The 15,514-nt window shown below is 39.8% G+C and overlaps 1 protein-coding gene across 1 annotated transcript in view; it reads right to left on the reverse strand.

Annotated features, from left to right (window-relative positions):
* Positions 1–625: 625 nt before the first annotated feature.
* LOC109916056 (plasmanylethanolamine desaturase-like) overlaps positions 626–15,514 on the reverse strand; it is a 43,793-nt gene continuing 28,904 nt past the window's right edge. The window contains exons 2-6 of the mRNA XM_048606334.1: positions 10,873–10,992; positions 7,243–7,334; positions 6,251–6,395; positions 3,906–4,004; positions 626–729 (exon numbers count right to left, since the gene is read on the reverse strand). Of these exons, the coding sequence (XP_048462291.1) occupies positions 626–729; positions 3,906–4,004; positions 6,251–6,395; positions 7,243–7,334; positions 10,873–10,992 (560 nt within the window). The remainder of the gene's footprint in view (positions 730–3,905; positions 4,005–6,250; positions 6,396–7,242; positions 7,335–10,872; positions 10,993–15,514) is intronic.

Consider the following 15,514-nt stretch of genomic DNA (forward strand, 5'->3'; position numbering starts at 1 on the left):
CTTAAAAATAGTTAAGGGAGTTCTTGGTCATAGAAAATATGCAGCTGAAAATGGAATCCAAATGATGTTCAATTACTTTCACTTACAGGTTCTTTGTAATCACCTAAGGATGAGAATTCTTTGTCCTATTGTGCTTAATTCCAGTTTATCCATAAGGTATGGCCTTGATTACGTTGGGATTTTCATATGAGTTGAGTCAGGGCAGAAACATCAGTAGGGTTTCAGATAAAGCAGGAATCTTTATGCTGCAAGCAACAAATGTGATCCCCTCGCCCTTCAAGCTGATTAAACCATGTATCCTAGATTACTATCTTAAATGTGAATGAATAACTTAGATTAATATTCAATCAAAACCTTTAGGCATTTATTAATGTTGCTAGGTTTGCCGTTTCTTATGAATAACTGAAAAATATCAAAACTTGCAAGTGACTTGTTAGAAAACTGTGCATTAATACAACAAATGAACAAGATATTTATGTAGCCTCGAAACACCCAATAACCCTTCAGGTGGTGCTCTTCAGTAATTTTTGGACTGTGAAATTAGGAAGCACAAAAGAATTTAAAATAACATCTATTGTATTAAATTGAAGAAACATTAAATTAAGTGGGATGATATCAAATTTGCTTAATCAAGTACCAAACACTCCAATGTCACTTTGCCAGCTGGTGCAATACTGATTGCATTTAAGTAATAATTTTGAATGGTAATCATAATGGATACATTCATTGCTGTGGACAGAAGAGAGGCAGAGTCTGACATCTGGATTTTAGGGAATGAAGGTGTACTGTTTTCAGACCTCCAACATCAAAAGTTCGTTTTGGGTTAACGATCTGATAGTAGTTCTTTATATTCTTTCGAAAAAGGTAGTAGAGCAAGTCATTCAATGAAAATGTAGAATAATTCAGGTTCTTGCTCAGGAACCCTACACATTTCTCTTTAATCATACAGGCCAAAGGCTGCATTGCATGACGACCAGACACTTTTGCCAGTGGGGTGGTTAAAAATAGGGCCTTCCAGGGCTGTTGCAACAGCAGCCGAGGGATCCAGCTCTTAGCTGGGCAGGGGGACCAGAGTGGGAAGGCTGGCTATCCTCATTTCCTTTAATTCTGTAAAAGGAATTTCTGAATTCACTGGAAAAAACGTAGTATTGAGAAAACTAAGTTGCAAGAGGAAACATCAATTTCATCAGCAATTAAACATGATGTTTATTCACTTCGTAGTATTTCCTGCAGAATTGCTGGAGAAACAAAATACGAGATGGACGTAAATGAAACTCTGCTTTAAAGGAGGAATGTTTAAGACGCCTATTTATAGAAAGCTGGCAAATTACAAAAATATGGATTATTGATTTCTGATTCCATCATCCAACTTAATACCTGGGATTTTCACGGATTGAAAGTGGTTTTAAAAAGGGATCAAAAACACTGACTTCACATGGCCGTAGACATCACTTGATTCACATAAGTGGCCAAGTTTCAGGGAAGTAGTGCGGATTAGACAAGAGGCAGCCAACTGTAATCAAACGTTTTATCCAAAGGCAATGAAACCAACCAATAAACTCCCCTGGGGATGTGTGAAATGCCCCTCATCTCAAATTGATTTATACTTCTGAGAACGTTCAAATGTTAGAGATGGAATCAACCTGCAATTAACAAGCCTAAAAGCAGAACTTCTACTGAGATAGAATTTCCAAACAAGCGTTTATTACAAGGGGCTGTTTCTGACAAAGAACAGAGATAAAAATGCCAGAAGCAGCACAGAGTGTGGCTGAAAACTCTCTAGGAGAGATCCCATTGGCAATACGGATTGGAAGGAGGCATCAGGACATGGAACTTAGAATAACGAATATTTTGTTCTGATGATCCCAGAAACAAATTAACCAACCATAGTCTCAAGTTAAATTCTTATACCTCAAGGATACCCAAAAGTTCTGAACTGTATATTCTTTTTGAGTGAAAATGTGGGGTAATTCCAAAACTGCTATATTTGCTTGATTCAATTTTACCAGAGGTTAAAAGTATAAGTGATGGCCTTAAAAACTAACTTTTTTTAAGTGGCCAACTGCAGAAGCAACTTACGCCTTTCATCTGCTTGTTACAAAATCTATTACTTTTAACTGCTAAGCACACAGGCATGACGACTTCATAGAAAACAGAAAACTACAGGCCAGTTAGTATAATTTCTATCATAGGGAATTGCTTGAATGCAATATTGAAGGAGATTACAGCAGAAAAATTAAGAAAAAATAAAAAATCAGGGAGAGTGAATACTGTTTTCTGAAAGGAAAATCATTTAAACATTCATTAGAACTTTTTGAGGAAGTAAAAAGAATGATAAAGGGGAGTCCAGAAGACTGCGTATTTAGATTATGATAGAGGTGTAGGGGATTATGATATGGGTGTAGGGGGCAATATATTAGCATTGATAAAATATTGCTTGTTTTACAAACAGTAAATAAGAATAAAAAAGGTTCTATTTTGGTTTAGTTAGCTGCACTTGAATTTTTAAAAACTTTGCATGACATGTGGCTAATACTGGCTTGGCCAATATTTATTGCCCATCATTACTTGTTGAGAAAGCGGTCATGGTGAGCTGTCGTCTTGACCCACTGCAGTCCATGTGATGTAGGTACACCCACACGCTTTAGGGAGTTCCAGGATTTTAACACAGCAAGACGGAAGGAATAGTAATATAATGTCTGAGTGAGCATGGGTAACTTGAATGGGAAAGTCACGCGCCCGTTACCCTTGTCCTTGATAGTAGTGGTTGTGGGCTTGGAAGGTGCAAAGTGGGGCACAAGGTGGCTCAGTAATTAGCTTTGCTACCTCACAGCGCCAGGGACCCAGGTTCATTTCCAGCCTTGGGCAATTGTCTATGTGGAGTTTGTACATTCTCCCTATGTCTACGTGGGTTTCTGCTGGGTGCTCCCGTTTCCTCTCAGTCCAAAGATGTACAGGTTAGGTGGATTGGCCATGCTAAATTGTCCGTCGTGTCCAGGGCTGTGAAGGCTAGCCGTGGTAAATACTCGGATAGGGTGGGTGGGGGTGGAATGCAGTCAGAAGGTCGGTGCAGAATTGATGAGCCAATTGTCCTCTTTCTGCACTGTAGCAATTCTGTGATTCTACAAGGAATATTGGTGATTTGCTGCAGTGCTTCTTCCAGTTGGTACAAATTACTGCTACTAACAGTCTGTGGTGAAGGGATGGTGACTCCTGTAATATGAAGAGGTATGGAATTTAAAACAGTGCTACAAGCTCTCTATTTGTTCACCTCCCTCCCCAAAATTAGTTATTTTTTTTCTGCCTCAGTAGCAGTCGATCTGTATAACTTACAAAAGACAGCTGTTGGTTTCCCAAAGCAGCCTTTCCCCTATTGTTGAGTCTTTAGTGATCACAAATTTGAAAACATTGTGACCTGGGTCAACCCCAGCTGGAACGTCTGACGCTAGAATTAATGGGCCAACAAATATTCCCTGCTGGAACAAACATCTGTGCTCCCCAGTGACAGCCAAACACCTTTAGCTATTAAAGGAAAATTAATAGCTTGAGTTGCATTAAAAAATTAGGAAAAATCTCTCCAATCCATTGCATCTCTCTATTTGTAAATATTCTACCTGGTTAACTCTGAACATACTGCCTTGGTGAATTCTGGCAAGAGATGAAAATCTCTTTTGCTGTTTGTCACACCTGCAGAGCTTATCCACAGCAGCTGAAAATACCTAGCACAAAAGACTTAGGTAAATTTTTCCACACTAGTCAAAAGCAGAACTCAAGATACAAAAAGAACACACACCTCTTCATGGGAACTTCATGGCACTGAAACATTAAAGTGATTGAACAGCTTTGCGAACCTGATCTAAATAAGCATAAAAACATTTCAGTACCAGCTTTTTATATAGGATTACCTGTGGTCATGATGAAAGGGGAGGCAAAGCAGCACACTTCTATCACCCACAAGTCAAAGTCAATGGGATCCAAGCCCATTCTGGGAACTTGAGCACAATCTAGCAACATCAGCGCAATATTAAGAACATGTCTACATCACCCTTAATTGGATATTAAAAAATTTCCATGGCGCATTACTTGATAACAGCTGCAGAGCTCTGACCTGTCCAACATCCATACATAATCAGTTGAACTCAAAGTAGGAGGTACAGCTTTGAAATTTTCAGAAAATATCAAATTGAGGTTATAGTTAATATGTACAATTCCACAAAAATATAGAAAGGCAAACAATAGGCAGGTAAGTGATAAATAAAATTCAATATGGCAACTGGGATTTATTTTGATAGGTATAATAATTACTCCATGCATGATGAAAGACTTAATGGAGCATAGAGTGATCCTGTTAAATTCATTAGGTTATTTTTTTTTAATTCATTAACAGGATGAGGGCATCGCTGGCTAGGCAACATTTATTGCCTATCCATAATTGCCCAGAGGACAGTTCAGAGTCAACCCAGGCCAGACCAGGTAAGGATGGCAGTTTCCTTCCCTAAAAGGACATTAGTGAACCAAAATGGGCTTTTCCAACAATTGACAATGGATTCATGGTCATCATTAGATTCTTAATTCCAGATTTTTTATTGAATTCAAATTCCACCATCTGCTACAGCAGGATTCGAACCTGGGTTCCCAGAACTTTTTCTGGTCTCTGGATTAATAGTCCAGCGATAATACCACTAGGCCATTGTCTCCCCATAAAGTAGATCAAAAGACTCTAAAATAAAACAAAGAACTGCAGATGTTATAAATCTGAAACAAAAACAAATACAAATTGCTGGAGAAACTCAGGTCTGTCAGCATCTGTGGGGACAGAGAGTGAGTTAGCATTTTGAGTCCAGTGACCCTTCTTCAGACCTGTTCTGAAGTTAACTGTTTCACTCTCCATAGATGCTGCCAGACCCAAGTTTCTCCAACAACTCCTGTTTTTGTCCCAAGATATTCTATTTTGTTCTGTATTCCATGCTACATTTTCAACATGAAAAGCACCAAAGAAAGCAAATAAGTGACTTAAATGTGTTACAAATGAAAGGTTGCAACAACCATGAAAGAACTGATTGCGTCTGTTTTCTTTTGAAGAGAGAAGGGCATGAGAAAAGCTGAAAGGAGATTTTTAAATATACAGACCGGTTTGATAGATTTCTGTATTGACACCCTGATTACAATTTTGGATTAGTCCAGAACTGCTGATCACAGTTGTTAAAAAAAATACTAAGATAATTTGCAGATTGCTTAGAACCCTTTAGGTTTTACACATTTCACAATGGGCGTGGACAAAATGTAATGACATCACTGCACACACACAGCATCCACCCAGCTACATAGTTCATTTGAAATACAATGTACTAATTTGAGCAACTGTGGCCAAATCAAAAGTAGTCTGCACTAACAACTGTCATCAAATATAAAATTTCTTAGCGTCTAAATGCAAGTTACTGGGAAATCAAATACTGAACATGCAATAATCATTCTTTTCCTTAATTTCCCCTCTGCCTTCCTTTAAGACAGTGACTGCATACTGGAGGACTGACGTAAATCAGCAAGTATCTGACTCAGTATTTTGACAGACTTCATAGCAAATGCTAACAAAATATTAGATTGTATAGCATATCACAGCAAATGCAATTCTGTAGTCAGCTAAGAACTTACAGAAAGAGCTATTGAATAGTACAACAAACTTTGTTTTAACTAGCACCTTACGAACCAGTACACTCAATAAACCTGCAAAAATTATATAGCTAATACTGTAAACTTCCAAAATTCACAATGTCCAAGTAGTCAGTTGAGGATGCAAGTGAGAAGGCTCTCTGCCAACAAGTTTTAAGACAAAGTTGTATTTGTTTAAATGATTTATGCTATAAATAAAGTTTAACAGTGATATGTATAGCCCTTGCATCACACTTCCATTATTTAGTGTGCGTTTTCACATTGCTTATGTGGACCTCTTGATCAACCGGAATACTTGATTAACTGGCACACTCCTGGACCCAGCAAAAAAATTTGCTGTAATTCCAAACGGTGACACTAGTAAATTCAAACATCTACCAACAACCCTGCTGAAACTGGTTAACTCAGCATGATCCTGGGACATAAACCCGGGACCTTCTTGTGAACAGCTCATTTGCTACCTAAATAAATCCACTGAGAGAGACTTTAAAAGGGATGAAATGATTGTGATTAATACCACAGCGCCAGTTCTATTCAACAATCAGTGCATTTGAAAAATTCATGCACTGAATCAACATACCTGGAGATACTGTAAAAAATTTGTATGCCATATGAGCCAAGGGGATCACAGTAATCATACAGTTATCACCATTTGTTTCTATGAAGTCATGTCTTGTTATAGCAGTGGGATCAATATGATGTTCTCTGAATGGTCTAATGAAAGCCTGCAAAAGGGAGGGAAACATAATTACAGAAACATAAACATTACAAAGTAATGCGTGAAAATTTTTGGCGTAAAGGTGTACCTGCAACATAATATCACTCTAACAATGCATAATTTCAGTACGATAACAAAAGTATACACACACACAAGTGAATAAAAGTCTGGATAATGTGATCAAAATAATGGTGAGGCTTTATGATTATCATGGAGTAAAGCAGATAGGAACTTTCAGAGCACACCCTGCAGTGGCTCACTAATACCTTTTTACAGGCAGTTACAACAAAAGCTGGCCATACCAGCCAGCAATGTCCACATCCTATGAACAAAAAAAAAATTGTAGAATTACAACTTCCTGATATTTGTACTTATTTACTATTGACACTTTGGTTCAGAATTGAATTGTTAGCAGAAATTAGTTTTTCATTATCTATAAATCATCAAGATTGAGGATGCCAATACAATTTAGCCTCAGCATTCATGGGCCAAGTCTTAACTTTGTCTGAACTAATGTTTTCAGTTTTCACAATGTTTAAACTCCATTTCAAGGTTTACTACACAGAAACCGATGGAGGAACTCATGGATTTAGTCATCAAGATTGAAGTTCTGTTCTGTTCCCTCTGCTACCCTCCCCTGCCCAGTATTGAAGTCTTCATGCACTCCCTCACCCCAACAAATTATAATGGGTGAACAGCATCATGTAAAATCACAAGCTATAAACAATAAAGTACGAAAGGTATTGCAGCTCACTGTTTGCAAATCATAATAACAAACTGAACATTAGGACATGTACTGACATTGTGTATTTTTCTGACTTCTGTCAAACTAATAAAAAAATCTTAATATTTACCTTGCCTAGTATAGGCAGATCAACAGAACCCCACGTGTCTGCTCCCCAGTGGACCAAGCCTGAAGCAAAATCAGCAGTAACCATCCCTGCAACTGGATTAAAAACATTCAAGCATAATTCGAATATTCAAAAACATATAAGATCTACACGCAATAATTATTAAGTGTTTGGAACAAATCCTTCAAATAAAATCTATCCAAAATCTGTATATTATTTTATAATTAATATTTACAGTAATGATCAACTTCCATTTAACAACTTGTATTTACATAACACAATACAGAAAGCTATCCCAAAGTGCTTATCAAAAGGATACAAAACAAAGGATATTCATGAGAAAAGCATGATTAAAAGAGACAGTTGGGGGGGTGGAGGTGTCTTTATTTCTTCACCCACCCTCTCCTCATGAAGTTATTTAGGAAGAGCACTCCGAAGCCAAGGACCCAAACAACTGTTGACATTTTTGTCAGTGGTACAGTGAATGAAGTCAGGAATGTGCATGTCATTTTTCTTACTTACACTGACAAGTTGTCAGCAATGTGGCAGGGCCGCAGAAGGCAATGCCATGAAAATAATTTAACAAGAATAGAAGAAACAATCTTGAGGAAATAGTAGAGGACCAGCTCAACGCAGAGGAATGAGGTGGTTAGATGACTAAAGGCAGGACAGGTTGAAACTAGTTCATAAAACAGAGTATCTCAGGCTTTGGAATAGAGGGATAGAGAAAGGAGATTACATTGGATTTATGTGAAGTGCTAATTTGGCCTCAACTGGCATTTGGAGTCCAGTTCTGGGTATCACACTTCAGGGTCGATGCTAAAATATTGCAGTGAGTGCAGAAGAAATTCACAAGAATGGCAAGGAGGTTTGCTAGTGTCACTTAGGAGGGTTTAAGCTAGTGTGGTAGGGGAGTGAGAACCAGAGCAGAAGGTCAACAAGTGAAATGACTGAGAAGTTAGAGACTAAGGCCAATCATGGCAAGAGGAAGAACAGGCAGGGAGACATGACTGAACAAGGTGGGATTTGCAATCCGAGTGTATTACTGTTAAAGCAAGAAGCATAACATGCAAAACCATGCTTCCTGTCAGTAACTAGTCCATTTTACTCCAAATGCACATATATCTTGTCCCTCAGTATCTTTTCCAATAGCTTCCCCACCACAGACTTCAAGCTCACCGGCCTATCGTTTCCTGGATTATCCCTGCATCCTTTCTTAAACAAGGGAACAACATTCGCTAATCTCCAGTCCTCTGGAACTTCACCTGTGGTCAACGAGGATGTGAAGATATCTGCTAATGCCCCAGCTATTTCCTCCTTTGCCTCTCTGATGTAGAGCTTGATTTAGTGCATGTAACTGTGATGTTGTAGTGATTACAAAGATTTGGGGTTGAGAGAGGAACAAGACTGGCGGCTTAACATTCCAGGATTTAGATATTTCAAGTGCGACAGAGAGGAATGTAAAAAGAAGTAGGAGAGTTGCATTAATGATTAGAGGGAATATCACAGCTGTACTGAGGGAGGACCCCTGGAGGGCTCATCCAATGATGGCATATAGGTAGACTTCAAGAGTAGGAAGGGTGCAATCACTTTAATGGGATTGTACTACAGACCTCCCAACTGCCTGTAGGCGACACAGGAATAGATATGTGGACAGATTATGGAAAAATGTAAAAACAATAGGGTTGTTGTAGTGGGTGATTTTGAACTTTCCCTACATGGGGCTCAGTGATTAGCACTGCTGCTTCACAGTGCCAGGCACCCGGGTTCAATTCCAGCCTCGGGCAACTGTCTGTGTGGAGTTTGCACATTCTCCCGGTGTCTGCGTGGGTTTCCTCCGGGTGCTCTGGTTTCCTCCCACAGTCCAAAGATGCGCCGGCTAGGTGGATTGGCCATGCTAAATTGCCCGTAGTGTTCAGGGATGTGTCGATTAGGTAGGTTATAGCGGGTTGGGTCTGGATGGGACGCTCTGAGGTCCGGTGTGGACTTGTTGGGCCGAAGGGCCTGCTTCCACACTGTAGGGGTTCTATGATCTATGATTAACTGGGACTCAGTGCCAGCAGCTTGGATGGGGTGGGGAGGAACTTCTTAGTGCATCCAGGAGGGCTTCTTGAAACAATATCTAAGTAGTCCAGCTAGGGAAGGAGCCAAAGATGACCTAGTATTGGGGAATGAGCCCAGCCAGGTGATCAAAGTTTCAGTGGAGGAGTATTTCAGGAACACAAGTTTTAAAGTTACTAATTGATAAATAAGAGTAGTCATCTTCAGGTGAAAAAAACTGAACCAGGGAAAGGCTAACAACCACAATATTAGTTAGGAGCTGAGAAATGTAGTTTGGTGGTGGCTATTTGAGGGTGCATCCATATGTAGGATGCTTTTAAAGGCCAGGTGAAGAGTGTTCAGGATGTTCCTGTGAAAAGAATAAGGATGGCAAGAATGGGGAACCTTGGATGATGAGAAATTGTGAGCTTAATCAAAAAGGCAAAAAAAAGGCACATGTAAGGTTTAGGAAACTGAAGACAGAGAGCCCTCCAAAAATATAAAGAAAGCAGGAGAGAATTTAAACAACAAGCTCGGAGGGCTAAAATGGGCCATGAAATGTCCTTGGCAAATAGCAAAAGGAAAATTCCAAGGCATTTTATACATATACAAGGAGCACGAGGGTAACTAGGGAAAGGGTAGGTCCACTCAGGAACAAAGGAGGGAATTTGTTTGTGGAGACAGGAAGTGGATGAATCCTTAACGAATACTTTGCATTGAAATTCATCAGAATGTGTTAGGCTATTTGACCAATTTTGGGATGGCTCTAATTTTACCATAGTCTCCAGATGTTAGGGAAGACCTGGCAGGAAGTCTTTTCTTGTGCCCAGTCCCAAAGTTGATGCCAAGTTTGTCCAGTTTTACTACTTTCAGGGGGAGGCAATGGCCTAGTGGTATTATCACTGGACTGTTAATCCTGAGACCCAGATAATGTTCTGGGAACCCAGGTTCGAATCCTGCCGTGGCAGATAAATTTTGAATTTAATAAAAGAAATCTGGAATTAAGAGTCTAAGGATGACCATGAATCCATTGCCAATTGTCAGAAAAAACCCATCTGGTTCACTACTGTTCTTTCGAAAGGAAACTACCATCCTTCCCTAGTCTGGCCTACACGTGACTCCAGACCCGTTACAGTAGAGAGATCATTTCTCCGTTGTGAGCGTGTCTAGGACCAGAGGGCAAAATCTCAGAGGAAATAAGGGCAGAGGCGTGGAGGAATGTGTTCACAGACAATAGCATATCTGTGAAATTCTTTACCGTAGAAAGAGGGACATTAAGTATATTCAAGACTGAGACAAATCTTGAATCAGGAAGCAATTAATGGTTCATGGAGAGAAGGTAGGAAAGGAGTTGAGGACTATCAGACCAGCCATGATCTTATTGAGTTGTGCAGTAAACTCAATAGGCCATGGCCTACTTCTACTCCTATTTCTTTTGGTCTTACAGGGAGAGAGGTGGGCATTGTTATGGAAATAGAAGGAGGTGATCACTTATAGAATCCAAAGCTCAATTTGGGATCAAATAAGATGGAACTTTCAGCTATAATTCCACCGTGGCGCACATAAACATTTACTTGCTAAACGTCTACTTACTAATTCCAATAAGGATCAAATGGATGTGGTCCCAGCTGAAATTCATGACCAGATGATAGAAATTGCAGTTCATGAGAGCAAAGTTTAAAATAACACACACCCATTCCTGAAATCGTTTAACTGTAAGAAAACAGAATTATTTAAGTTTTAACTGAGCAAAGAATGAAAACTTGAAACAATTGATAAAGATTTTACATAAGTCTACCTTTTGTTTGCTCAGCACAGACCTAGCTTGTCATTTCAATAAATGTGGAGCTGGAAAAGCATAGCAGGTCAGACAGCATCTGAGGAGCAAAGAAGTCAACGTTTCAGGCCGAAATTCAGCTGGAAGCATTTACTTCCCTGCTTCTCACATGCTGTCTGACTTGCTGTGTTTTTCCAGCTCCACATTTATTGACTTAGCTTCCAGCATCTGCAGTCCTTACTGTTTCCTAGCTTGTCATTTGTTCCAGAATCTGAAAATTGCCCCAGTCTGTACATCAGAACCTGGATTCTAACCTTGTCAACTATCCCAGACATGGAATGAAAACCTTGCTCTATGTAGTGTGCAACAGCCATACCACATTTAAAAAATGTGCGCACAAGCATCTTCTGGCTCAGTTTCCAGAAAAAGGTGAAAGAACCAATTCCATGGCGTTGGCTTCACCATAAGAATTAAACGTGTTGACCATCTCACTGAGTCCCATTCAGCAATAAGTGCTTCATTACCACCTTCGGTTTACCCAAATCGGTCGTCAATGCATAAATCCCAAGTCAGGGAAGCAATGGATGATGCCATAGAGAAATTCAACACCATCCTTGATCAATCATTGCCCTGTAACCCAGGGGAGACAAGCCAATTCTCCTTGGTGATTCCATGGCTAGAATTGGCCCAGAAATGCAACTTGAACAGTGTAGAGAGAGCAAACTGCAAGAGTCATCATTCTACAATGTTAGAATATGCTTGGTCGTAGCAAACACCTTATTTTGTCAGAGTCAGAGACAAAGACAAGACCTCACAGCAACACCCTCACTGTAGACAGTGGCACCTGCTTGTCAATGTCATCATCTGAGTATGGGACTACAAGGTTTTTGTTTTAATTAACAGGATGTGGACATTGCTGGTTGGACCAGCATTCACTGCACATCCTAGTTGCCCTGGGAGATAGTGGTGGTAAGCTACCTTCTTGAACTGCTGCATCCTCACTTGTCCACATCATCTGTGCTATGACGGGAACTGACAAATGCTGCACTAATCACCAGCTATTGCAGTCTACTATCTCCATCAATCTGCCTCAAACATTGTAGTGGCAGCAGGAAGTTCAATGGCGACAGACTCAAAACCCTAGTCGGTTCAGTGCCTCATAATCAATCTGGTATTGCTCAATGAACAGAAGCAGTCTGTTTTAAATCCCTAAGTGATACCTGCAAATAGACTTTGTTTCTTTACCAGAAAACATCAAGACTGGTTTGACAAAAACAACCAGGAGTTAGTAAAATTCCAAGTGTAAGGTATTCTGAACCTGAAACATTACCAATGCTGAAGGGAAAGAAGGCATTCTACAGACAAATGACAGCTGGGGTCCAACAAAAACAAGTGTGATCTAAGAGCAGATGGTGATAGAGAAAGGACAAGAAGCATGCAACTCACTGATAGCCATGACATGCATGGATTGTTCAGTCCAGTCACAGCCATCTATGAACAAGCAACCAAAGACATACGCAACTGAGAGCTAACAATGGAGAAGCATGCGTGAAATTCAGAAAGAGGGGACATTCATTAGAAGGAGCACTTTAATCATCTCGCCCACACCCCACAGCATGCTACCTATTACCATCTCGTCAACTTCATTGTGCAAAGGCCACCCAACAGCTGGGAAACAACAAGGCTACCTGCACAGACAGAATCCCCAAGAGATAACAATGAGATGTCCAAGAGACCATAATTGTGACAATCTTTCAGAAAAGAATCAAGATTCAATTGTAGCAACTCCAGGGGAATCCCCCAGCTGCTTGCCACAGCAAGGTCACTGCCAGAATGCTTCACAATCATACCCCACCACCCATTAGCTGAACAGCTCCCATAGTTGAATTGAGAATTCTGTCCATCGAGGGGCATTTGTCAGGATGTTCACAAGACAAATTCAAGTACAGAAAGCAGCAGTAATTGCTAGATATGGAATTTTTTGACCTCCCAAAGACCTTCAACTCTCAAATGGGTGGGACTATGGAGGATTCTGCTCAAAATTTGGTTGCCTGCAAAAATTAGTTACCTATTGCATGATTGCATGCAAGTAGTGATCCTCATCAACAGAACTACAAACTGGTGTCAAATAAGACTTTGTCGTCACATTAAACACTTGTCCATCTTCCTTGCCATAACATTCCATCCCACATCCAAGAACCTTCCTGCTGGCATGGGCCTAATCTACAGAACAAGTGGGAATCTATTCCATCTGCATCACCTCTAGTCCACAATCAACACTACGACAACTTCCACTAAACTCCTGTATGTAGACCCTTATGTCCATAGTGACCAAGTTCCAAACTATCAGAGAATCGGCCTCAGGTTAAACATCCAGAAGACAACGAAGGTCCTCTACCGGTCTATACCTGCCATACTGAATGTCACTGGACAATATGAATCAATTCCCATACTTGATTAGCCCTCTATCAGTGAGGGCCGAAAACAAATTTAAAATCACATCCAGTGGTCCAGCGCAGCCCACGGCCCTGAGGAACCAAGTATTTGAATAAAATATTTCACATCCAGCACCAAGGTCATGGTTTAAAGGGCAACAAGGTCTTAGAAGCCATATGCAGAGTCATGGACAATGTACGTCTCAATCCCTCAAGAGACATCAGCTTTGGTAGCTATAGAAAATTCTACAAATTTCCTGAGAGGACAGGTACTCTAATATCAGTGTCTCCTTTCAGGCCAACGACCCAGCAGTAAGACACTGATTATGAACAATTAGCTGCATTCGGTGGACCACATCATCTGTATGCCTGACAAGACTTCCAAAAGAATCTCTCTATTAAAGAGTCAGAGCAAAGGGCAGAAAAAACACTCCAAGAACATCCTCAAATCCTCCCCAAAAAAATACAACAGCACCAGTGTTCCATGGGAATCTCTAGGAGAATATCTAATTTGAAAACAAATGCTGATAGGCATTTCCAGCATCTGATAAGTTCAGATGGAGAACAAACGCAAACAGTGGAAGGAGCATATGAAAACAAGAGCATCCTACCCATCCGGCTTCAGCGAACACTATCTATTCCCCAACCCGAAATCCAGCAGAGTTTATAGATCCAGCGCTGGACTGTTTAGTCCCCTAAGGGGATCCACAACACCAGAGTGGGAAAAAGCAATAATTTCCAAAGGGTATCTGAGAAGAATATTGTGAAACACAGTATGAAATTAGGTATTTTATCTGTCTATACAGTACTTTGGCATTAACAATCTTTCAGATTAGTGAGTAGAGTGCTTGTCAATCTTCTCAATTTTTTAGCAAGTTCTGGAAACTGGATATTAAGAAAAATACTAGTTCTCAACATTGAACCACTAATGGAAAATTAAACTAATGGCACTAATTAAAGTGCTATTTTTGGGATATGCTGTGAAACTCTGGAAAGGATTTTCTCTTCAAAATGTGGCTAGTACATACCAGTTTGAGTTTTGATGTTCAGACTCCGATGTTACATTTGACTGAGCTCCAGTGAATGCCAAGAAAGCTGAGAAGAAACTCAAGAGCGCACAGCGCAATCCAGCATAATCCATTAATACCATTAGTGTTTACACATAGTGGATGCTGACATGTTCCTCCATCAAGAAATGTTCTCTATGCTAAAGTTCACAATAATCAATATTAACTTTACTCTGTCAGTTTTTACTGCAGATGGCCATTATATGATGAGTTGTCAAACCAAGTGAATATAAATATCAGGTAATGACAGTATCTATTAGTTAGCCAAAATCCTCTCTGATGAGCCATAACTTTGAAATATTTAGACTTTTTACAATTTAAGGGGTCAAAATATTGAAATACCAAAATCCACCAAATTTCATTAATCTTAAGGAAGATTGTGACAAAATACATGACATTGTTAGCAAAATTCAGAATGGGTGTATAAATAGAAATTGCAAGATGCTGCATCTTGGTATGAGAAATACGATGACCCATTGGAATATATAAAAAAAAAAGAGACTAAAAGTGGGATACAGGAGCAGAGGGACCCAGGGCACAGATTCACAAATTATTTAAAATAGTAACAGAAGTCAATGCAAATAAGGAACAGGAGCAGGAACTGGAACTGATTGAAGGAATAAGATCCAGAAGAGAGATGTTATCCTTGTGTAAAGTCTTGGCTAGCCCACAGTTCTGGTCTTCAGATTACAGAAAGATACAATACAAACTGAAGACCTCATTCATTCAGCTGTATTTGCAATTAATATTTATAATCCTAAAATATGAAAATAAAGGCAAGTTTGGCACTACCTTTGGGCCCCAAATATCAATGCTAAGATGTACTTATTCTTAGATTGCTGGGTAATTCCAGGACAAAGCAGGTAGATCTGGAGTGACAGAGATAGCAGGAACTGCAGATGCTGGAGAATCTGAGATAACAAGGTGCAGAGCTGGATGAACGCAGCAGGCCCAGC

This window comes from Rhincodon typus, chromosome 2 (assembly GCF_021869965.1).
Source record: "Rhincodon typus isolate 14 chromosome 2, sRhiTyp1.1, whole genome shotgun sequence".
NCBI classification, from domain to species: domain Eukaryota; kingdom Metazoa; phylum Chordata; class Chondrichthyes; order Orectolobiformes; family Rhincodontidae; genus Rhincodon; species Rhincodon typus.